We start from the raw sequence: 23,908 nt of genomic DNA, 5'->3' as shown, positions 1-23,908 counted from the left end.
TTCGTGCAGGCACGCTAGGCATACCTTTGCTGGCAGCCAATAAATGGACTGCCACCACTCCCAACGTCTTGCTCTGAGCAGCATGCTGAAACTTCTCTCACATGCTCGAGAAGTCCCAGCCTGCTGCCCAGAGCTGGAAACAAGGAGCGGGGAGCAGCAGTAGTCTATTTACTTGGCTGGCAGGGCTCAGCATCCCCACCAGCAAAGTAAAAGAGAATTCAGCAGGGGGCCCAAGCCCACATTTTGGGAGCCAGTTGTTAAAGTAGCCATGGAGGGCCCTACTTTAACAACCGGCTCCCAAAATTCTTAAAAACTTAACAACCGGCTCTTGCGAGCCTGTGAGAGCCTGCTCCAGCACACCACTGAAAGTAGGTATCTACTTTATTTTGTAACTGCTTCTGTGTATGAAAGAAGAGTGGGACTTGGTGGTGACTAAGGTGGCTAAACAGCTAGAAAAGGCACTAGTAAAAACCAGAAAGATACTTAGGTGCATAAGGAGAGGGATGACCAGCAGGAAAAAAGAGGTGATAATGCCCTTATGTAAATCTCTGGTGAGTCCCCATTTAGAGTACTGTGTGCAATTCTGGAGACCATACCTACGGAATGATATAAACAGGATGGAGTTAATCCAGAGGGCGGCTACAAAATTAGTAAGCAATCTCTGTCATAAAACATATAGGGACAGGCTTAGGAACCTCAAAATGTATACGCTGGAAGAGTGGCGTCAATATACAGGAGGCAAACCTTTTTCAAATGAAGGAAAACTCTGGAATGAGGGGGCATAAGATGAAGTTAAGAGGAAATAGACTTAGGAGGAATCTAAGAAAATACTCTTTCATGGAAAGGGTGGTGGATGCTTGGAATGGCCTCCCTGTGGAGGTAGTGGACACGAGGACTGTGTCAGAATTTGTGGGACATGTGGGATCCCTTAGGAAAGGATGAGTTAGTGGTTACTGAGGATGGGCAGACTGGGTGGGCCATTTGGCCCTTATCTGCCGTCATGTTTTATGTTTCTGTGTAACTGGTGTGACCATTTACACCATAGAGCTGGTATAAATGCTTGTGCCTAGATTGCTAAAACATTCACATAAAATGATAGCATTTAATATGATATGATACAGACGTTCAAATATTTGAAAGGTATTAATCCGCAAATGAACCTTTTTCCGGAGATGGGAGGGCGGTAGAACAAGAGGACATGATATGAGAGTGAAGGGGGGCAGACACAAGAAAAATGTCAGGAAGTATTTTTTCACGGAGAGAGTGGTAGATACTTGGAATGCCCTCCCGCCGGAGGTGGTGGAGATGAAAACGGTAGCGGAATTCAAACATAAAGGAATCCTGTGCAGAAGGAATGGATCCTCAGAAGCTTAGCTGAGATTGGGAGGCGGGGCTGGTGTCCTGAAAATGGGGCTAGTTCTGGGCAAGACTTCTACGGTCTGTGTCCTGAAAATGGCAGATACAAATCAAGGTAAGGTATACACAAGAAGTAGCACATATGAGTTTATCTTGTTGGGCAGACTAGATGGACCGTGCAGGTCTTTTTCTGCCGTCATCTACTATGTTACTATTTATGGGCCTGATATTCAGAGGGGTTTAACTGGACAGGACAAGCTCTTTGGTTTCTGGAAATTTAGATTTGTGTAGTCATTTGATCCCTGACTCAGGCGTTTTGTGCTGAAATATTGCCCGTATCGGGTCAGTGAATAAAGGACCAGTGTTTATCTCAACCTTGAAGGCTCTTGGTGCTTTTCTTCTATTACCATAGAATAAATAGCATGTAGCCAGAATATTGACATGTGTATATGTACACATTTGCATGTGAAGGGTAAGGCATAAAAAAGTAACCCCTGAGAGTTTTTTTGCCATTTTCTCAGCAACTGCTTTGAATTTTAATACGAAATTTTGCATATTTATTTAGTCATCATACTTATCTATTAATATTAAATAACATTTAATTATCTATTATATATTAGCTATATTGATATTGCTGACATATTAGCGTGTTTAAAACGTTCGAGCTAAAGCAATTCAGTTAACAATGTGTCAGAATTTCGCAGTCACGAATCCTCAAAGGGTCCACCTCCAGTTTTAATTGAAAGGAGGAGGGGCTCAGTATGATGGAAAGGATTGAAGAGAGGAGGCAAGGGAAGAGGAGGAGAGAGATGTGTAGGAGGTTGATTGGTCCCTGTGGCAGGCTTCCAGATCATCTTCAGGCTTCCTTGAGTTTGGTAATGGTTTGCAGCTTTGGGTGGAGCTTATGATAGACCTCCAACATTGCTCATCAGACAAAAATCTGTGTCACCATGATGTCATTTTTTTTGTCTTCAAATAATGGTAGTTGTACAGTGCAAACATTTTTGATCGCATGAAAATTGCTGGGTGGTCACAATAAAAAGTCTGTAACTTTGCCGTTTTTAAAGATAATGTCATTCCACTCAGTACACAAATGTAGATAGTAACAGCAAATAAATCTGTAAACTTTCATGTTGAAATTCCAAGCACTTGCTGATAGAACAGCAAAAAAACTTGGGGGGGGGGGGGGGGGGTACTTGTTTTTTTTTTTTGCCTCACCCTGTGTACATACCAGTATTCTGGTCACATGTGTGTGCTCTTGATATGCAAATGACCACAATACCAGTATATATGTGACATGTAGGCTTCTTTTTTTACGGACTTACCTCCTAAATTACGGACTTACCTCCTAAATGTGGAAATGAGGACAAAATTAACGACATTATAAAAAGGAACTTTGCTTTTCTCACTTTCCTCTAGAATCTTAAATCTGCTTGTCTAGAGCAAGAGGCATCAACAGATTTAGCAACTGGTGTTTAGTTTCTTCCTAAGATCCACAGCCCCGGTATTTTAAGGGCTGCCCGAACTTTAAAACAAAGCCTTTTCAAGCTCCTTTGTGCTCTGAAGACTAACAATATATAAAGACAATTTCTGCCTTTGAAAACCACTCCTCACAAAAGCAGGTGAGTAAACAATATTCACCAGGGGAGTGGAAGGTTATGACCTTTGGCCACAGATACAAGCCAATCTGCAGGCATTGAACACAGTTCTACTTTTATGCACTGAAGATTTAGGCTATATTATGGTTTGACAGTCTGATTGTAACAAATGGCTTTTATTGTTTTTCCAAAAGGTTTGTTTTACAATTAGTCAAAATGAGATTGGAAAGCCCTGTCCTTCTGAGTAAAGAATAATGGGATATTGCTGACAAAGTCAGCGCCTGAATTGTTCATGGTGATTAACTAGAACAAGGAAAGGAGCCAGTCCCTGGATATTTTTAAGCATCTGTTGTTTCACTGAAGTTCAAAGTTATATTAAGAATGAAAGAAACCTGCCATTGATACTTGCTGCATAATTATCTTTACCTGAATTTGGTGTGCTTCCCAGCTTGCACATCTCACAGAATAGCTTTATGCAAATTGCTTCGTTGCTCCAGAAGAAATGATTTATCTTCCTCTAGATTAAGGGGATGTGTACCATCAACCACAAATCATAACAATACAGATCTTTATAAGGTCTCAGTTTCAAGGATATTTTGCTAATTTTTTTAATGATTTGTTTGACCAAAATTTAACATTTAAATAGTAACAGAGATAGGAGAGGAACAATTTTGGTGTCTCAGAACAGGGACAGCCAATGTTTAGCCCATGAAAGCCAACTGTGGTCTCCTTGACCTCAAGATAGAGGCCACTTGGAATTTAAAAAAATAAATTTGACCTAATTAGCTAGCACCCATGATTTTGAAACATTGCAGAAGTAGTTTCTGGATATGAAGTTACAATTACAGAAGAGATTCACAGGTTTTGGTGAGTATAAACCATGCTATAACATGCTAAAATATTAATGCGGCCTGCACACATATGGATCTTGTGGCCTACTGTAAAAAAATTCATGCAGCCCACACAATTGGGTATGGGCCCACTGTTGAAAAAATGTGACCACCCACTGAATTCCTACAGTGCTTTGAAGGTTATGATGCTGAAGCAAAGTTCATAAGTACATAAGTATTGCCATACTGGGAAAGACCAAAGGTCCATCAAGCCCAGCATCCTGTTTCCAACAGTGGCCAATCCAGATCACAAATACCTGGCAAGATCCCAAAAAGTACAAAACATTTTATATGGCTTATCCCAGAAATAGGGGATTTTCCCCAAGTCCATTTAATAACGGTCTATGGACTTTTCCTTCAGGAAGCCATCCAAACCTTTTTTAAACTCCGCTAAGCTGACCACCTTTACCACATTCTCTGGCAACAAATTCTACCCCCAAGGTTTCAGTGGCTTTCCTTCCTTCCCTTCCATACCTCCTCTGTGGCAGCATTAGCATGTCAGCCACCTTGCCAACACAACACTCATCACATCATAGGACAGACAGATATCGCAAAGCTGAATTTTTAAAATGGATGATAGGGAGTAGGATGCAAAGCTCAGAAATGCAGTTCTGTTTTACAACATTTCTCTTTTAGTTCCATGTATTCTTGGAAAATGAGGCATGGTTGGTAATGCAGCAAGTTTCTCATCAAAGCGAGGCCATTGCCAGCAATGCCCTGGGGGACAGCAGGAGCTCTTCCTAAAATAGTGAAAAGCATGATTGTATGAGAAGACAAAAAAGTCCCAATAAGCATAAAACTGGAGGAAACACTAGGGAAATATTGATCCATACTACAAAAGCTGTAAATAAAAAAGGGGAAGAACATATTTTTGTAGTGTATTCTGGTTATAAGGGTAATTGTATAACAGGGAGCCTAAATATGAAGTCCCCAAAGGTACCTTTTTCAAGCCTGCATAGGGGCAGGGCTTTTTTTGAGGGGGTACTGAGTACCAGCACCTTTTCCATTGTCTGCTAAAATTGACCCATGGTCCCCAAGTTTTAATAAAAGAACTCGGGCTCTACAGACCAATTCTGGATTTGAAATGGCTTCCCTTCCTTACCCCCTCTGTGGCAGCACCAGCATGGCTGTCAGTACTCACTCTGTCTGTCCTATGATGTGATGAGTGTTGTGTTGGCAAGGTGGCTGACATGTAATGCTGCCACTGAGGAGGTATGGAAGGGAAGGAAGGAAAGCCACTGAAACCTTGGGGGTAGAATGGTGAGATATGGGACACCAAGGGATTGGGGGGGGTGGGGTGGGTAGAGAAGGGGAGATGCTGAACACTACCATGGGTGGGAGAGGTAGAGAAGGGGAGAAATGCTGGACTACAAAAGGGAAGGGAAAAATTCTAGGTGTGGGAGTGGGGAGTAGGGTCCTGAGCCACCCCAGGATGGGGTGGGGCACACATTTAAAGGTTCACCTAGGGTGTCAGATACCCTTGGATTGACCCTGAAAGAATTTTTTACCTTGGTTACACATAAAAAAAACACAGACCATCGCCTAGTAATAAGATCCTGCAAATCAGAAATAAATATATGAATAACATATGAAATGGAAAACCCAAGAACACAGAAACACATTTTTGTTTGTATGCACATTTTTAAGCTGAAATATTGAAATTTGCTAAAAACTAAAAATAAGTATTTTGTACTTTTTGTCTAATCATTTTATTTTTCCAATTGGGGTGATCATGATCTCTCTTTACTACTACATCTTGCTTTCTCTTACGCCCTTTTTTTAGGATCACATTTCTATTTTCTGTTTCTTTATGCCTCATTTCTTCTTTCCTTCCTCCTCCCCTACATTTGTCTGACATTGATCCTTCTGCTTCATTTTTTCTCCATTTCTAATATATGCCTACAGTATCACCCTACACCTATATTTCCCTCTATTTCCTACATTACCCCTCTAGTCCTCCCATGTCTCTCAATCCTTTGCCAGCCTCCTATTTTCTTGTCTGTCATCCTCTTTCGTCTCCCATTTCCCTTCTTTACTCATCTCCTTCCTAGCTTCATCTGTTTTCTTATACCTCTCATCCTCTCACCAGTTTATTTTAAAAAGTTTATACCGTGCACATCTACAACCCTGAGTGGGAGACAATTCACAGTTATAATAATAATACACATTTCACAGAGATATATCAAAACTATCTGCTAAAACATCAGAATCCAACAGTATCCAAACAATCCAGAACTAACCCCTATGGAGAAATATCAAACGCTTGCTGAAACAAAACAGTTTTCAAAACCATTTAAAATTTATCCATATTATGTAAGGCTCGAAGCTGAGCTGGTAAATAATTCCACAGTCTTGGTCCTGCAATATAAAAGATTGAGTTGCGTACTTATAAAAAAAAAAAAAAAAAACAGTCTTGAATGAAGGAACATCAAACATGTTAGAAGATCCAGACCTCAAGGAGCAAGAAGGCTCATGCAAATGTAAACTTGCCGAAATCACTGGAGAAATTTTATCAGTTAACACTTTGAATGCCAATAATAAGATTTTATATTGCACTCTATACACAATAGACAGCCAATGTAAAGAAACAAGAGCAGCGATAATATAATCAAAATGGCTCATTCCCAAAAGTACACGAGCAGCAGCATTTTGTGCAATCCGTAATGACTGTAAGGTGTATTTTGGTAACCCTAAAAATAAAGCATTACAGTAATCAAAATGAGGCATTACTATGCTTTGAACCATTAAATGAAACTTCTCAAAGGATAAATAATCCTTCAATCTTCTGACAAGTCTTATTTAAAAGGAGGTGGAAAAAAGGCTTCAGCAGTCAAAGGTTATTGCTATGGACATCGGTCATCATTTTTGTGACCCAGCAAATATCTCAGTTCAAAAACCATAGCACCTTATGACTCAGACCAATCATTGGTCAAAAACCTCCTATTTTCTATTCAGCGATAGCATTCCATAGTGTTCAATCACTAACATCTGTTATCAGAAATTCTTAATTGTTGCTTTCAATGCTTGGTTACACAGCCAAAAGAAAAGCACTTAACCTATGCTCTATTCTTCTGATCCCCTTTTTTATTAAGGTACATGTTGCAACCTTTCTGCCTAGGCATCCAGTTTAATAATTGCCCTCTTGGTTTATGCTTTTTGAGGAGAGAGGAGAGCGGTGCAAAGGATGGCCGAATGCTGGGGGAGGTGTAAAGGAAGACAAACACTAGGATGAGTTGAAGAGGGGGCAAACATTTTGGAGTGAAGGCAGTACAAGAGGGGGAATATGGGGAGATGAGGAGTACAAGAACTATATGGTGCCAGAAGACTACAGTTGTTCAATTAACAACTCCTTGAGATATTTCACCGTCTTGACGAAGACTCTTGCCTGAATAATTCTTTCTTGCAGCCTACCATATGTCACTGATCATAGTATTAGCTTTTCTGTATGCCATTGCTTGATTCTGCTCATAGACCTGGGGTTCACATTAACCCTGCTTTTTCTTTCTTAGAACATTTTCTGCTGCAGGGCCTGATTAATGAGAGGTCTTACCTACATTTACAGAATAGGAAAAGTTTTGATAGATCAGGCACAAAATCTTGCAGTATCACTCCTTCAGTATTTCAAAAAGTTCATCACATTTTATCTGAGGAGTTTAATAAGATCCTAATCTGTGCTTTCATCTCAGGATCACTGATTGAAATTCAGCTTTTTCTCTAGTCTCCCTGTGCTACATTATAAGACATTTTATTAAAAGTGTTATTGAATAAATAAATGTGTACAGAAGCTATTAACAATTTAAGCTTTAATGTAGGCCTTTAGTCACCCCTGGGATGGCATTCACTAGCATTCCAAAGCACACCACTGCTTAAGAATTTTCTGGTCAACGCCACAGGAAGATTAAATATAACAAGCGTATTGTGTTGATCCCTTGCACTGGGACAGGAATTGGTGTTGCTGCTACTACTACTACTTATTTCTATAGCGCTACTAGATGAACACAGCACTGTATATAAAACACATATGAGACAGTCCCTGCTCCTCAGAGCTTACAATCTATTCAGACAGATAAACAGGACAAATAAGGGATTGGGGAGTTATTGTGTAAATGATTAAAACAAACATGGGTATGGAACAGGTGAATAGGGGTCAAGCGTTAAAAGCAGCCTCAAAAAGTTGGGCTTTTAGCCTAGATTTGAATATGGCCAGCGACTGAGCTTGATGTACTGTCTCAGGAAGTCTATTCCAGGCATATGGCACAGCAAGATAAAAGGAATGGAGTCTGGAGTTGGCAGTGGAGGAAGAAGAGTACAGATAGGAGAGGCTTACCTAATGAATGGAGTTCCTGGGGAGGGGTGTAGAGAGAGATAAGAGAAGACAGATACTGAGGAGCTGCAGAATGAATGTACTTGTAAGTCAGTAAGAGGAGTTTGAATTGTCTACGAAAGTGGATAGGGAGCCATTGAAGTGGCTTGAGGAGAGGGCTAATGAGATTAGTGACTGGTGGAAGATAAGTTGTGCAGCAGAATTTTGAACAGATTGAAGAGGAGAGAGATGGTTTAGTGGGAGATCTGGCAGAAGCAAGTTACAGTAGTCTAAGTGTGAGGTGATAAGGCTTTTGGTAGTGTTCTCAGAAAGGAAAGGACAAATTTTGGTGATGTAATAGAGAAGGAAAAGACAGGTTTCAGTAGTCTGTTGGATATCTGCAGAGAAGGAGAAAAGTCAAAGATGACCCCAAGGTTATGAGCTGATGAGACAGGGAGGATGAGATTGTTATCCGTAGAAATAGGTAATGGGGGAAGCGGAGAGGTGGTTTTAGGTGGGAAGATAAGAAGTTAAGTTTTGGCCATGTTCATTCTTATGGTGAGACATCCAGGCAGCAATGTCAGACAAGCAGGCTGAGACTTGGGCCTGGTGTTGCTGAGAAGGGTGATGGATGCCATCATTCAACCTGCTTCAGTAATAGACTTAGACTCCACTAGTTTCACTGGTGTGAAGATGCAAACCTGAGCCTTCTATGAGGCACATATGTTACCTTTATAAACAGGTGCAACCTGTGTGCCGTTCCTGCCTTTGCCAAGCCCCAGGTTCAACCATGGCTGGTATTTTCCAGACTCATCCTGTACGACTCACCCACTGGTGCCTCCTGCCCTGTCTGCCCACTTCACCATCGCCAAATGAGAGGAGATAATAGTCTGTGACCAATTTTTGGACCCCTCCGTATTTGTGCCCTTTGCAACTACCCCACTCGCACAGTGTTTGGTACATGCTGTTCAGACTTTCCTGTTTGGTATATCTATGGTTGCAAATCTTGGTGTTAAAGGGATGCTCTTTGGGAGAAAATCTTAAAGCTACATGATAGCAGCTAACAACCTTGGTTTAGCTTATGAAATATCTATTTCAACAGAAATCACTTTACCAATGAAAATTCTAGTGTGCCCAAGACAAGAACAAGTGAATAAAAATATATATTTTTTCTTTTCAGATGAGTACAAGAGTAAAGTAGCCTGCGAAGATGACAAACTGAGGCTGAACTGTAAAAGAAGCATGGTAATAGCCATTTATTCTGCCACGTTTGGAAGGTCTCAGGGAGGTAGCCTGGAATGCCCCTATGAACATTTTGGGATGCCAACTATTGGTAAGATAGGCGCAGTTAACTTCTGACAATATCTTTTGTATTTTCAGTCTGAGTAGATAGAGCATAGATTAATTGTTCCTAATAGAAAAGTTCGGAAAGATGGAAGAAGGCATCATAATGGCAAGGCCACAAATTAGAATAGTTATGGAGCTTCTTACCCTCAGCATAAACCAGAGACATTACATCTATAAGACACATTTACACAATCAGGCCCATTTTAGATATAATGTAGAAATTGGAACTGATACATCTAGGTCATGATGTGCTGAATTCCGCAGGAATTTTAAAAAAGGATCTGCCAGTGCAGAGGCGTGCAGGAGTGTACATGTATTTTCTTGCACATGGAGCAGGAGCAGCCATTTTACAAAGATACACATTGAAAAACTGAACAGAGAAACTTGGTTACACGTGCAAGTTGATTTCCCAACTTACACATGTAAGTTGCCATATCTTTGTAAAATGTAAGTTACATGTGTATAAATGCAATATTGCAAACCTAAAGATATTTTTGGAGGGGAAAATTGTAATGGGGAATTAAGGGAGAGAGCTTCTATAATCCCTCCTGTAAAGGGGTGGCTGAAACAAGCACTTTTACGAACCTACGTATGTAAGGGAGCAGCTACAAATCTGACATGTTATTTCAGGACATATGCATGTGTTCTCTTGCTGAAATGGGGATTACACATGTAGATTTTAGTTCTACCCAAGCTCTGCCTAACCACGCCGCTTTATAATCTACATATAGGGCTAGATTCTATTTATGTTGCCTAAAAAAAATCGGTGCTGAAAAAAATACTCCTAGTCATATTCTATAAGCTATGCCTAAAGTTAGGCGTGGTTTATAGAATACGCCTAAATTTAGGTGTAGTTTATAGAATATGCCCAGCACCCGTTTCCTGCGACTATATTTATTCACGGCTGTTTACGCCAAATAAAACATGGTGTAAATGCCGATGTCTAAGTTACATTCGGAACAGGCATATTGTATAACTGCACATAAATGCTAGGAATGCCCACAACCCTCCTATGGCCACACCCCCTTTTCAGATTAGCATCTTAGAATTTATGCACATCACTCTATAGAATACGCTTGGAAAGTTATGCTCATAAACTCTGATTAAAGCCAATAAGTGGCAATAATTGCTTGTTAAGTGGCAATTATTGGCACTCATTGGCTTCTTAAACCAATGAAGTTGCTCACGCAAAACAGAATATGACCAGATTTGTGCATGCAACTTAGGTCACACTGTATAGAATTTGGGAAATAATGCAGATTTGCACTTGTAAATACCAGCTGTTTAACATCAGGTTTTACATGTGTAAATCACAAATACAGCCCTTAAAATTAAGAGCCGATGTATGTGCACTAAGAGTTTGTTTTATACAGTTCCGCAGGATGCTAAAAACGTTTCTCTTTATAAGTTCATATCAAAAGTTAGTGCATTCCCTGCTGGATTTTATATATTGCACCTAGCGTTTTGTGCCTAATTCCAAGCGTATTCCAATCAGCGTTGTTAACAGTACTTACTTAGCAAGCAATAATGAGCACTAATTGGCAATAATTGGAATTTACATGCATAACTTGCTAAGCGTATGCTGTAACTGACTGTGCCCAATTTCTAATGTGCAAAACCAAAAAGGGGCATGGTTTTGGCCGGTGAAATGGGCATTTTGTGGGCGTTCCCAAATTTACTCATGTTATAGAATATGACCCAGTCCGCATAAATCTACGTGCAGGGATTTACGCCATGTTTTCATTGGTATAAATGGATACATGTAGTTTTAGGTGCCTGGATATCAATTTAAGCGTATTCTATATACCCCCATCTAAATCTTTTAGAATGCGCTTAGGCAAAAAGGATTTCCTTTCGGATTTTCCAGGCGCCATATATAGAATCTCCCCCGCCATGTCTAATTAACCTGGTGCTTATTTAGCCTTTTCTTCTATAAAATGTACTTACTTATCCGAACATTGCCACTTACATTAGCTTCCTATTGTTAATCCCACTGTTTATGATTGCACTGTACTATAATTACTCTAAACCTTTCATTGTTTTACTTAATCCTTATTGTAAGCCACATTGAACTTGAGTTTTCCTGGGATAATGTGGGATATAAATGACATAAATAAAATAAAAGCAGAAAAATATCCTAAGATTCTTTTAGCATTTTTGTATCCCCCTAATTGAATGCACTTTACAACAAATTTAACATACTGCCATCCCTAGAGAACTTACAGTCAGGGAGGGAAATTTTATCACAGGGGCCCCATTTATATGGCAGAATTTATGCACATAGCTTACCTTTATAAAATAAGCCCTAGAAAGTAGGTGCCCGAACTTATGCCTGTTGTCAAGCTTGAGTCCCATGAAATGGCAAACTTTAGTATATCTCTTCACAAGGGCTATAGTATCCAGTAATGATCATACACAATATGCACTTGTATATCAAAAATTTACTTCAAACTCACTGTTCATAATCTAAATAAAGAGGACCTCAGCATGGGTGTCTGGCGAGCTAATGGTTTCAATGCCGCCCAGAACGTTCCCAAAATCGTCACTGGTCACTTAAATGTATTACTTTTTTGATATTTTTAATGCTTTAAAGGTGTTGAAACTTCCCAAACTTCTATTAATTAAGTATAGTACTTAGCTTTTAAATAAGCACAGTCGGCTATAGGGGTTCTGCAGTCCGAAATGTCACATGTTTCACCTGAAGAAGGCTTTATCATGGATATCAAGGGTAAAGCCTTCTGCAGGTGAAACATGTGACATGTTGGACTGCAGAACCCCAACAGCTAACTGTGCTGGTAACATCCTTTTCCTCAGAATGCATTCCATTTACCACTACCCTCTGTCATCTTCCATTCAACCAGTTCCTAACTCAGTCACTTTAGGGCCCATACCAAGTTTACTCAGTTTATTTATTAGTCGTCTATGCGGAACCATGTCAAAGGCTTTGCTAAAATACACCACATCTAGCACTCTCCCTCGATCCAACTCTGTGGTCACTCAGTCAAAGAAATTAATCAGATTTGTCTGGCAAGACCTGCCTCTAGTGAAACCATGTTGCCTTGGGTCTTGTAATCATCGGATTCCAAAAACTTTAGTATTCTCCACCCGCTCCCTGCTTCTCCCTTGGTTCCTTCTCCCAAACTTAAAATGTAAATAACTGTGCTGGTTGGGATCCCCAAGCCCCACCAGCTAAAGACCTCTCCTCTTCCGATAGCCAGAACTCCACCGCTCCAGCCAAGCTTGGTAGGAGTTCTAGCCATCAGAGGATGAGGTCTTTAGCTTGCAGGGTTTGGAGATCACCACCAGCCACAGCAAGGATTCACCAATATTGGGAAAGCTTAGCCCAAAGTGGGTGCTCTGCTGCCCACCTGGGCCCACTTGTAGCTATGCCATGACCACAAAGAGTTCGAAACTAGGAAGCAGAAGCATTTTGTACTAGCGTATCTTTCAGGACTCATTTCTTCTACCTTCAAGTCTGGCTGTTAGGAGAATGATGACTCAGTAGCTTCAGGAAAGGACCTGTTTTTCTTATTGTTGAATGTCAGACTGTGCAAGTCAGGGATAAAGTAGCAGGAGAAAAGGATGACAGCAGACAACCTATTTCCAAAGCCCCCTAGAAAATGTTATAGTCCAAACTGCTACAGGATCAAAGGGAAAGTGACATTGTTCACTGCTTTTTTTCCTTCTTAAATCCTAGTCTTAGTTTAACTAAAAACAAAAAAAAAAATATCAAAACTAAGTCAAGCCTCAAAATAAAGCAATGTTATGATATGGTGTTTCCATGATGTGCTGTTATGGCTAACACAAAATCCTCTTGCTGAAAGGTTTTAAAACCCAAGGAATTTCAGCCTAACCATAACAATATATGGATTTAAAGAGGTTAATGCATTGTGCTTTCCTACAACAGCTAAGCAGCTATGTCTACTTGTCATGACTTGTGCCTTTGACACAATTCAGCAGTTTCTGGATGTAAGTATCTTTTAAGAGGTAATAGACTTGGGAAGAATTCTGTATGGTAAAGAAGCAGAACCCTCTTAACTATTTATGGTTAGGGTCCTGTCTTTGGATTTGCAATCTGAGGAAAATTCGTGATTGTATTTGGAACTTTATTTTACATTTGGATGATAAGGATCATAAAATTCTGATCAGGCATCATGATCCAAAATCGGGAATCTTTCTGAAAATTCCCACATGAGCCCCATTGATCTGAACTGTGATCATCACCATTCACTAAAGATGTATTTCTGTTTGAAATGAAATGGGACATTTCAATGAAATGTTCATATTCCATTTCGTTTTGCAAATGAAGAACAAATATGACCATCTCTGGGAAAAGGCGACTAAAGCCACCAGAAACAAAAAAATGAGGTTTTAATGAATTGTGTTAAAAGCAAACAATTTGTAATATAACAGTTCAAACCCCATCCTTTTATGTAACAAAATAGAAAAGTAACAAAACAAACATAATTTTTTCAGACTACTTATGGACCCATGACAGAACAGATCGGCCATTCTTAACATTTTGGATCTGCTACTTTAGTCACCTTTTCCCGGAGACAGTCACAAATGTGTTCATTTTTTGTTTAGTTTTCAAATGAACAGCCTGCATCAGCTCCCCCTGAAAAAAATCCCAAGCATCATACTTCTGATAAAAATACTTTGGGCTCTTTTCCCTTTATCCTTGCTCCCACCCTCCAAGACTACTCTTACCCCATCCATGGTATGAAATAAATGTGGACAGGAGCAATCCTATGTCACAACTGCTCTGCTGGTATCTATTCCAAAATGGCACCAGCTTTCCTGAGGCCAGTGCTGGCTACTTATATATTGGTTTTAATGTACAGTGTTTATTTTTATTCATTTAGGGGCCCTTTTACTAAGCGGCGGTAAGCCCAACGTGAGATTACCACTCGACATTCCGGAACTACCGCCGGCCCAACGTGGCATTTCCGGCACTAGTAGAAATATTTGAAAAACATTTCTGCAGGGGGTTACCTGGCCAATGGGTGGCGGTAAGTGCTCACCCCTCCCCCAGGGCCATTCAGTGAGTTAAATCTTAACACACGGCCATTTCTTTTCTTGGCCTTTTTACCTGCTGTGGTAAAAAGGTCTTCAGCGAGCAGCAAGAACGACCCCCCACCGCTAGCACAATAGATATTTTTCCTGCCCTTGGAGAGCTCACAATCTAAGGGACCCTTTTACCAAACTGCAGTAAATAAGTGGCTTTAGCACATCCTTACACAAGTCTTTCCTACACACTAAGGCCATTCTTACTGCAGGGGTAAAATGGCTGATTTTTCTATTTTCAGTATTAAAGGCCACGCATTAATTTTCCTATTAGCACATGAGATGCTGAATTTACCCAATGCTGATACCCTACCCTTGCCTAGTTTTTATTATTTTCCACTTTAAAAAGTTCAGGTAGCAGAAGAGGAAGACAGCCTTGATGTTAGTTTCTTGATGTTGTTCAGACCGGAATCGGCTAACACCGTTAACGGTTATATGTAAGCCGCATTGAGCCTGCAAAAAGGTGGGAAAATGTGGGATACAAATGTAACAAATAATAATAATCATTGGCTGTAACTGGTTTTCTGGAGGATTCCTAAGATACTGTTTCTGTAAGGGCCACTCTTTTGTCCTTGGTACATGGAACAATAAGTTAGTGGTTTTGAATTTGTATTTTAAGTTGAAAGATGCTGTTTTTTCTGGATACAAAGTACAGCTTTTGCCAGGTTTGGTGCTTGCTACACCATCAAGGAGGTGGTCCTTCTCTCAGCTAAAACCTAGAGTTTTGACTTTGGGTGGTACTTTTTCTTGAAAGTTTTCTTGCAAATAGGGAAAACTATATTTTTGTAGATCCAACTCATGCGCGCTTACTGTGTGCCGATTTGGAGCTACTACCAGCCCAACGTGCTCGCCGGCAGTAGTTCCAGCCCTACTGTGCGTCATTTCTTGTGCTAAGGAAAATAGGGGCCAGTTTTTTAATGCAGCGGTAATCCGGTGGTAATCGGGCAGCTCCGTGTGCTACCTAATTACTGCTCAGTTAGCGCAGGAGCCCATACCGCCATCTCAATGAGTGGCGGTAAGTGCTCCCCCCCCTACATGGCCATGCGGTAAGAGCAATCTTATGCATGGCCATGCATTTTTGCAGCCTTTCTACCGACATGGCAAAAATGGCCCCCACTGCTAGCGCAGGGCCCTTTTTACCGCAGCTTACTAAAAGGGCCCCTTAGTAAACAGGGGATTCTGTTTGAGGGCAAAAGAATGGTATTAACTTTTTGATGGATGATGTGAAGATTTATGCTCTGTGGAGCTCTGATACGTTTTGATCAGTTGCAGGTTAATCTCTCTTATTCCTTAGAATCTCTTCTGAAAATTCTGGGAGGGATTCTAGGCTCTGGTTTACCACGGGAGAAACAGATGTATTCATTTATAACGAAATCTTTTTTAAAATTGGGAATTCTCTATCGAGTGCGGAAATATTTCCTACCTGACCAATTTATAATAGTACTACATTTGTCCTGTAAACGTCTGTACCATATCACCCCTGTTTCTCCTTTCCTCCAAGGTATACTGACCTGAACATGTATACCTTGGAGGAAAGGGAGGGAAAGGGGAAGGGAAATGGGACTTGATATACCGCCTTTCTGAGGTTTTTGCAACTACAAAGCGGTTTACATATATTCAGATACTTATTTTGTTCCAGGGGCAATGGAGGGTTAAGTGACTTGCCCAGAGTCACAAGGAGAAACAGGGGTGACACAATACAGACGTTCAAATATTTGAAAGGTATTAATCTGCAAACGAACCTTTTCCGGAGATGGGAAGGCGGTAGAACTAGAGGACATGAATTGAGGTTGAAGGGGGACAGACTCAGGACTAATGTCAGGAAGTATTTTTTCATGGAGAGGGTGGTGGATATGTGGAATGCCCTCCCGTGAGAGTGGTGGAGATAAAAATGGTAATGGAATTCAAAATTGCTTGGGATAAACACAAAGGAATCCTGTTTAGAAGAAAAGGTTCTGCGGAATCTTAGCGGAGATTGGGTTGCGACGCCGGTATTTGGAAACAAAACGGGAGCTGGGCAGACTTCTATGGTCTACGCCCTGATCGTGACTGAATAGATAGGGATGGGCTGGAGTGTAAATTTTAAGGGGCTTCAACGTTAGCTTCAGAACTTAGTAGAAGAACAGTACTGGGCAGACTTCTACGGTCTGTGCCCTGAGAAAGGCAAGGACAAATCAAACTCGGGTATACATATAAAGTATCACATACCATGTAAAATGAGTTTATCTTGTTGGGCAGACTGGATGGACCGTACAGGTCTTTTTCTGTCGTCATTTACTATGTTACATTCCCTCATTATATCACAGCTAGATTACTGTAATCTTCTATATGTGGGTAGTTCTAACATGTTAGTGAAAAGATTGAAAATATTGCAGAATAGTGCTGAATATCTGATTTTTGGAGCCAAAAATATGACAAGGACATTCCTCCCTTGAATATGTTCCTTTAGTTGCCTATAATATCCTGTCTACAATTTAAGGGGCCCTTTTTCTAAGCTGCAGTAAGCATTACCGCACGTTTACCACAGCTTAAAATGGCATACTGTGGGGCGTGTGCAGGTGTCCTAAGGTGATTTCCAAACCGCGTGCTAAAAAATATTTTTTAATTTTTCTCAGCAGGGGCGTGTCTTAAGTTTGGAGAGTGGGCGTTCCTGCGTTAATCAGTGCATCTATTTTATCGCAGGACTACCACATGAGCTCTTACGTCTCACAAAATAGGTGGCAACATTAGCACTTGATATATTAAAAAAAATACTTTTAGAGAGTTCTCTTAAGGTCTGACTTATTTAAACCAGTTGTTCCTGCAGGAGGAAAAAGCCTCACGAAGCTCAAAGTTGTAGTAAGCAGCAAGAGCTGGGCTTCTTCATCATCGGCTCAAAAACTTGCACTCCTCTGACTCAAAACTGAAGGACCGTGACCTAAGTGCAAGGAAGACTGGTTTTGAAGCTAAGTACTTATTTCATACTGCTGTGGAAAATAATTTGAAGCTAAAGTACTTTTTCATACTACTGTGGAGTATAACTTTGTGAAATATATTCATACAATTTTGTAGCCAAGTACTCTCCCACACTGTAGAGCATCACAGGTCAAGGTTAACAGGAGGGATTTTATTCCAGTTTTTGAGCCAATGATGAAGCAGCCCAGCTCTTGCTGCTTACTGCAACTTTGAGCTTCGTGAGGCTTTTTCCTCCTGCAGGAACAACTGGTTTAAATAAGTCAGACCTTAAGAGAACTCTCTAAAAGTATTTTTTTTAATATATTGTTTGCACATTGTTGAGGATTCTACCCTACTTTTTGGTTTAGTTTATATTCAACATTAGCACTTGGCCATTAATTTAAAAATTGAAAAGCACCCCTGTTACTGCTGCAGTTAAAATGGACTTAACTCACTAGAAAAACCCAAACAACGTTGCGCTAAGGCCACTTTTTACACAACATTTGTAAAAGGGCCCCTAAGTTATTGATATTTGTCTTTAGACTTATTAATGGCGTGGCACTAGATTATATGTGTTCATTACTCAAATTTTTGGCTGCAAATAAAAATCTGCATCAACATAATTGTCTAGTGTTAATCTTCTCTCCCATTTCTTGGGTCAAATTTAAAATAATGTATTCTCTGACTATTTCATACCAAGTAGCAGTGGCATTCCTAGCCTGTTTGCTACCCGGGTCAGGTCGCTGCTGTGCCCCCCCCCAAGAGCATCACCCTTCTGAAGTGCATCATCCCCCCCCCCAGCGTGTTACCCCCCCCCCCCCCGAAGCGCATCACAAGACCTTTCCTCCCAGCAAGGGGGGGGGGGGTTGTGGAGCAGGTGTGCGTCCATCAGCTCTGCTGGTCCCCTGCCCTGGAACAGGAAGTAACATTAGAGGGGGCAGAGGACCAGCAGAGCCTACAGCTGTGCGCCTGCTCCACGCACCCCCTTGCTGCCTGCACCCAGGGTGGATCGCCCCTACTGCCCCACCCTTGGTATGCTACTGTCAAGCAGCCTTGGAATGGAATTTTTCTTCCTCTATGTATCTGATTAGAAGTGAACTATATTAATTTCTGAAGTAAATTTACATTTTTTCTTACTCAAAAACATTTTTGTTAATGCCCAATATACTGTAACTTTTTATTGAATGTAATTCCTAGTGTTGTACTAGTTCACTTGCTCTTGTAAACCACATTGAACTAATTTATTGGGTAATGGTGATACATAAGAATTTGTAAGTTATGTTATATTATGACTGGGATATAACTACTACTACTACTACTACTACTACTTAACATTTCTAAAGCGCTACTAGGGTTACGCAGCACTGTACAAAATAAACAAAGAAGGATGGTCCCTGCTCAAATGAGCTTACAATCTAAAGAATGAAATGTCAAGTTGGGCAGTCTAGATTTCCTGGGTAGATGTGTAGAGGTTAGGTGCCGAAGGCGACATTGAAGAGGTGGGCTTTAAGCAGAGATTTGAAGATGGGCAGGGAGGGGGCCTGACGTATGGGCTCAGGGAGTTTGTTCCACGCGTGGCGTGAGGCAAGGCAGAAAGGGCGGAGCCTGGAGTTGGCGGTGGTGGAGAAGGGTACTGAAAGGAGGGATTTGTCTTGAGAGCGGAGGTTACGGGTAGGAACGTAAGGGGAGATGAGGGTTGAGAGGTAAGGAGGGGCTGCAGATCGAGTACATGGCCACAGGGTGAGAACAATCTTACCGCATGACCATGGCTGTTTTCAGCTTTTTTTTAACCCACTGCGGTTAAAAGGGCTGCAGCATACGGCAAAAAATCCCACGCTGCTAGCGCAGGGGCCCTTTTTTTATCGCAGCTTAGTGAAAGGTTTCCTTAGTTTGCTTCTATTGTTTCCCCTCCTCTTTTTTATTGCTAGATGATGTTGTATATACTGGAGCTTCAGTGCATATTTAAATGTTACCATTATTAATTTAAAAAAAAACCAACTTGTTGGCAGGCAACTGTAACAGCATTCCAAGGCATCAAGAATGGGATGAAGATTTCTTGGCACCAAACGAGGGTAAAGGATACTAACAGACTTCACAAAGACTCCAATACACTATCAGAAGGGCAAAGGGAAGCAAACAGTGAAATGAGGATCCCAGGGTATAAAAGCAGGAGCAAAGCAGTACCAACATTGGTAGGAGTACAGCACACCAAGGCATTTGGGAAGGGGTAAAAGTGTACCAACATTGACAAGAACACTCCAAGGAATTATGAGAGCAGGAAAGTGACAGCAACACTTGCTGGATGACCCTAAGGCAGAGGGAATGGGTTAAAGGAATGATGATATTGGCTTGAAGGCCCCCAAAATAGCTAAAGAGGGCCCACAAAGCAGCAAAGTAGGCAGGAAGATTGTAAAACACACTAAGAGGGTTGACATAGATAGGCTAAAAGGCCCCAAATACTTGAAAAGAAGCAAAGCTGGTAGTTAGCTGGAAAATTGTAGCATACCTGAAGAAGGTCAACTCAGCAGCAAGGTAGGCTGGAAGGCCCTAAAACACCCAGAACACTCACAAGTGACAAAGCAGCAGGATAGGCTAAAAGTCCCTACCAACAAACAGGGACTGCTTAAGGTCCTAAGGACTTCAGTCGTGGAGAAAGTTAATGTACCTCTTCCTAAGACACTTTTACAAGACAAAAAAACCCACGTGTTCTAAGAGTGGATCAGAGCACAAACAACCTGGGCAGTGCAGAAGGGTTAAATCAGTACTAACAACTGTGGAATTAAGACTAGAGGCACCAAGTAAGGTGTGAGACAAAAAAAGAGGAGGATTGCATTGACCAAGAAAGCCATTGATGATGATGATGTACTAAGAGAGGGGGAAAAGGAGGCCTAGCAGTGTTGGCAGTAACATAGATACCAGCAGTGACTCAGGCGGCAGCAGCAGAGAGCAGAAAGGGAAGAGGAGCCTTTTCTTTCTTTGTAAGTTTTTAGGTGTGGGGCTAAATGTGCTTAGCAACAACAGGGTAGGCAATGATGCAGCTGACCCGGAAAGGGAAAGGCTTGAGGGGCCTATATTGGGACAGATAGCTGCCATCTTAACTAAAGCAGTATATTTATTTATATTTTGCTCACACCTTTTTCAGTAGTAGCTCAAGGTGAGTTACATTCAGGTATACTGGATATTTCTCTGTCCCAGGAGGGCTCACAATCTAAGTTTGTACCTGAGGCAATGGAGGGTTAAATGACTTGCCCAAGGAGCAGCAGCAGGATTTGAACCAGCCACCTCTGGATTGCAAGATCAGTACTCTAACCACTAGGCCACTCCTCCACTCTATTCTGTACAGAACACTCACAAGTAACAGGCAGAAATCATGCTTAGCAGCCTGCGTGTTACCTCACCATGCAAAAGCCACCTGAATGGAACCCTCAGGGCAGGGTACTTTGCTGAGATAGTGTTTACTGGAGCTCTTCTGACCTGAATATGCTTTTAAGCTTAATGGTCACTAAGATGTTTGGGTTTTAAGAATTATTTGTTATTGGCACTTGTAAGTACTCTGCCTACATTATGAAATTGTATTGCTCAATTAAAAGATTTTTTTTTTAGCAGAAACAGTATTTGCTATTTCCTTGAAGAATGTTTTTTTATGGGGCACAGCACACTTCAGGGTTGTGAAGTAATCTTGACATTGCCATGCGTCCTAGGATATTGAAAGGCATATGCAGTGCCCTTGCATTGGATTGTGCAGGATGGCAAAGCAGGAAGGTGGCTTATAACTAAAGTAATAGGGAGGATAATTTTCAAAACCATCTCCTTGGGGTGTTGGTGTCAGAGGATATGAAGGTGAAGAAACAATGTGACAAGGCGACGGCCGTGGCCAGAAGGATGCTAGGCTGCATAGAGAGAGGTATAACCAGCAGAAGAAAGGAGGTGTTGATACCCCACGGAGTATTGTGTTCAGTTTTGGAGGCCATATCTTGCTAAAGATGCAAAAAGACTGGAAGCAGTGCAAAGAAAAACTAGAAAAATGCTATGGGATTTGCGTTGCAAACCATACGAGGAGAGACTTGCTGATCTGAACATGTCTACCTTGGAGGAAAGGAGAAACAGGGGTGACATGATGCAGACGTTCAAATATTTGAAAGGTATTAATCCGCAAACAAACCTTTTCCAGAGATGGGAAGGTGGTAGAATTAGAGGACATGAATTCAGGTTGAAGGGAGGGCAGACTCAGGAGTAAAGTCAAGAAGTATTTTTTCATGGAAAGGGTGGTAGATACATGGAATGCCTTCCCGTGGGAGGTGGTGGAGATGAAAACGGTAATGGAATTCAAACGTGTGGGATAAACATGTTTAGAAGGAATGGATCCATGGAATCTTAGTGGAGATTGGGTGGCAACGCCAGTGATTGGGAAGCTAAACCAGTTCTGGGCAGACTTCTATGGTCTATGCTCTGATCGTGACTGAATAGATATGAATGGGTTGGAGTGTAAATTTTAAGGGGCTTCGACGTTAGCTTCTAAACTTTTAGTTCAAGAACAGTTCTGGGCAGACTTCTACGGTCTGTACCCTGAGAATGGCAAGAATAAATCAAACTCGGGTATACAGTACATATAAAGTATCACATACCATGTAAAATGAGTTTATCTTGTTGGGCAGACTGGATGGACCGTTCAGGTCTTTATCTGCTATCATTTACTATGTTACTATGTTACTATCTCCATTGGTAGATTAGTGCTTTGGGCAACTGGGCTTTATCTCCCTGATATATAGGTAAAAGTGCATGTGTTCCTAGGGTGAAATTCAGAACTGTGCACAAACTGTTACATTTTCAGTGGACATGTTTTTATTATTCCAGAAGACAAAGAAATCGATAGCAGGCCGACTGGCAATATGCAGTGCTTAACAGGGCAGTACTCCCGCTCTTTGACCCCCAGTTCCAGCCCCAGACCCCTTCTCTCACCTGCCCTGAATTTAAAAATCATCTACTCTGAGTTGTGCAGCAGCACGTGGCAGCGTGTTTGCATCTGTGCTGCTGCTGTGACTCAGGGTAAAAGGATCACCGGAGGGGGAGAAGGAAAAGGAAAAAGATGCTGGATTGGAAGGAAAGGGGGGGGGGGGGGAGGGATTCAGCGGAAGCGGGTCCAATTTAATGCCAGACTGTATGTGTGGAGTGAGGGGGTAGGGCGGTGGGGTGGAATATGCCAGATCCATGGTAACTGAGGAAGGGAAGAGAAACAGAGACTGGCGTAACAGGTGGCACCCCCTAGAGGTCAGCTCCCCCTGCCATGCTTATCGTGCTTACTGGATTGCAACAGCCTTGGATAAGCTGGTAGTTTAGGAGAGTGAAGCAACTTACCTACAGTCACAGGGAACATCAAAGGGAGAAGCAATATTCAATCCCTGGCTACCCAGCCACTGCTTTAACCACTAGGCTGCTCCACCACTTTCATGTCAGAACTGTGATGTTATTTAGTTATTTATTTATTTGTTACATTTGTATCCCACATTTTCCCACCTATTTGCAGGCTCAATGTGGCTTACATAGTACCGGAGAGGCATTCGCAGACTCCGGTGTGAACAAATACAAAGTGATGTTGTGGTACATGTGGAACAGTCAGCGGAAGAGTTGTGTTATGTCCATTACGTACTTTACTTTTGTTGTGTTGCAGAGATCAGGCATTTAAGTTGGATCTGCGGGGTGTGCCTTTTTAAACAGGTTAGTCTTTAGTGATTTCTGGACGTTTAGGTGGTCGTACGTTGTTTTCAATGCTTTTGGTAATGCGTTCCACAGTTGTGTGCTTATGTAGGATGTCCTTTCTAGGCTCAGTTTAAAGCTTCCCCCAAGACATTAGCTGTTGGGGGAACCAGTATCTGTTCCTGTGAGTGTCGAGGTGATTGTATCTGTGAGGCAAGAACAGTGGCAGTGGCCATCTGGTGCTGCTCAGAGCACATGCTGGAAAGAACCAGAGTTCAGCCCTGATCGGAAGCCCATCTGCTGTTCTGTCAAGATCAGTAAACAAGCCCCATACATTAAATTTGACAATAAGTCCATTAGTAGCACAGAGGCCATGACTTGTGGGTTGCTCCAGGCTGGTTGTCTAGAGGAGAAGACATCAAAGCTATTCCTATCCCAGCTCCTGAGCGTGGAGAGTAAAAGTGCCCATTGACCCAGCAGAAATATCTTCTGAGAGTTGAGGTTTTAATTTGCCCTTAAAACAAGAACAACAGAATATTAATGCTAACAGTTTGGATTTAAAGAGAAAATTGTACAGAGCAGAACTAATCACTCATGGCTGATCCTGCTGATGCCACCTTGCCCTCCAAAGATATTCAGTATAATTCTCAAAAGCTTGCTTCTGATGTACTGCACTCCAACAATTAGAAAGCAACTATAAGTTACATTTCTGCTTTTAC

The 23,908-nt window shown here is 41.5% G+C and overlaps 1 protein-coding gene across 1 annotated transcript in view; it reads left to right on the top strand.

Annotated features, from left to right (window-relative positions):
• Positions 1 to 23,908, top strand: part of LOC115467099 (protein eva-1 homolog C-like) — a 568,384-nt gene that overhangs the window by 249,199 nt on the left and 295,277 nt on the right. The window contains exon 4 of the mRNA XM_030198792.1: positions 9,328 to 9,480. Within this exon, the coding sequence (XP_030054652.1) occupies positions 9,328 to 9,480 (153 nt within the window). The remainder of the gene's footprint in view (positions 1 to 9,327; positions 9,481 to 23,908) is intronic.

Source organism: Microcaecilia unicolor, chromosome 3, assembly GCF_901765095.1.
Source record: "Microcaecilia unicolor chromosome 3, aMicUni1.1, whole genome shotgun sequence".
Taxonomy (NCBI): Eukaryota; Metazoa; Chordata; class Amphibia; order Gymnophiona; family Siphonopidae; genus Microcaecilia; species Microcaecilia unicolor.
The sequence above is the reverse complement of the archived record's forward strand: the minus strand, read 5'-3'. Positions and strand labels throughout refer to the sequence as shown.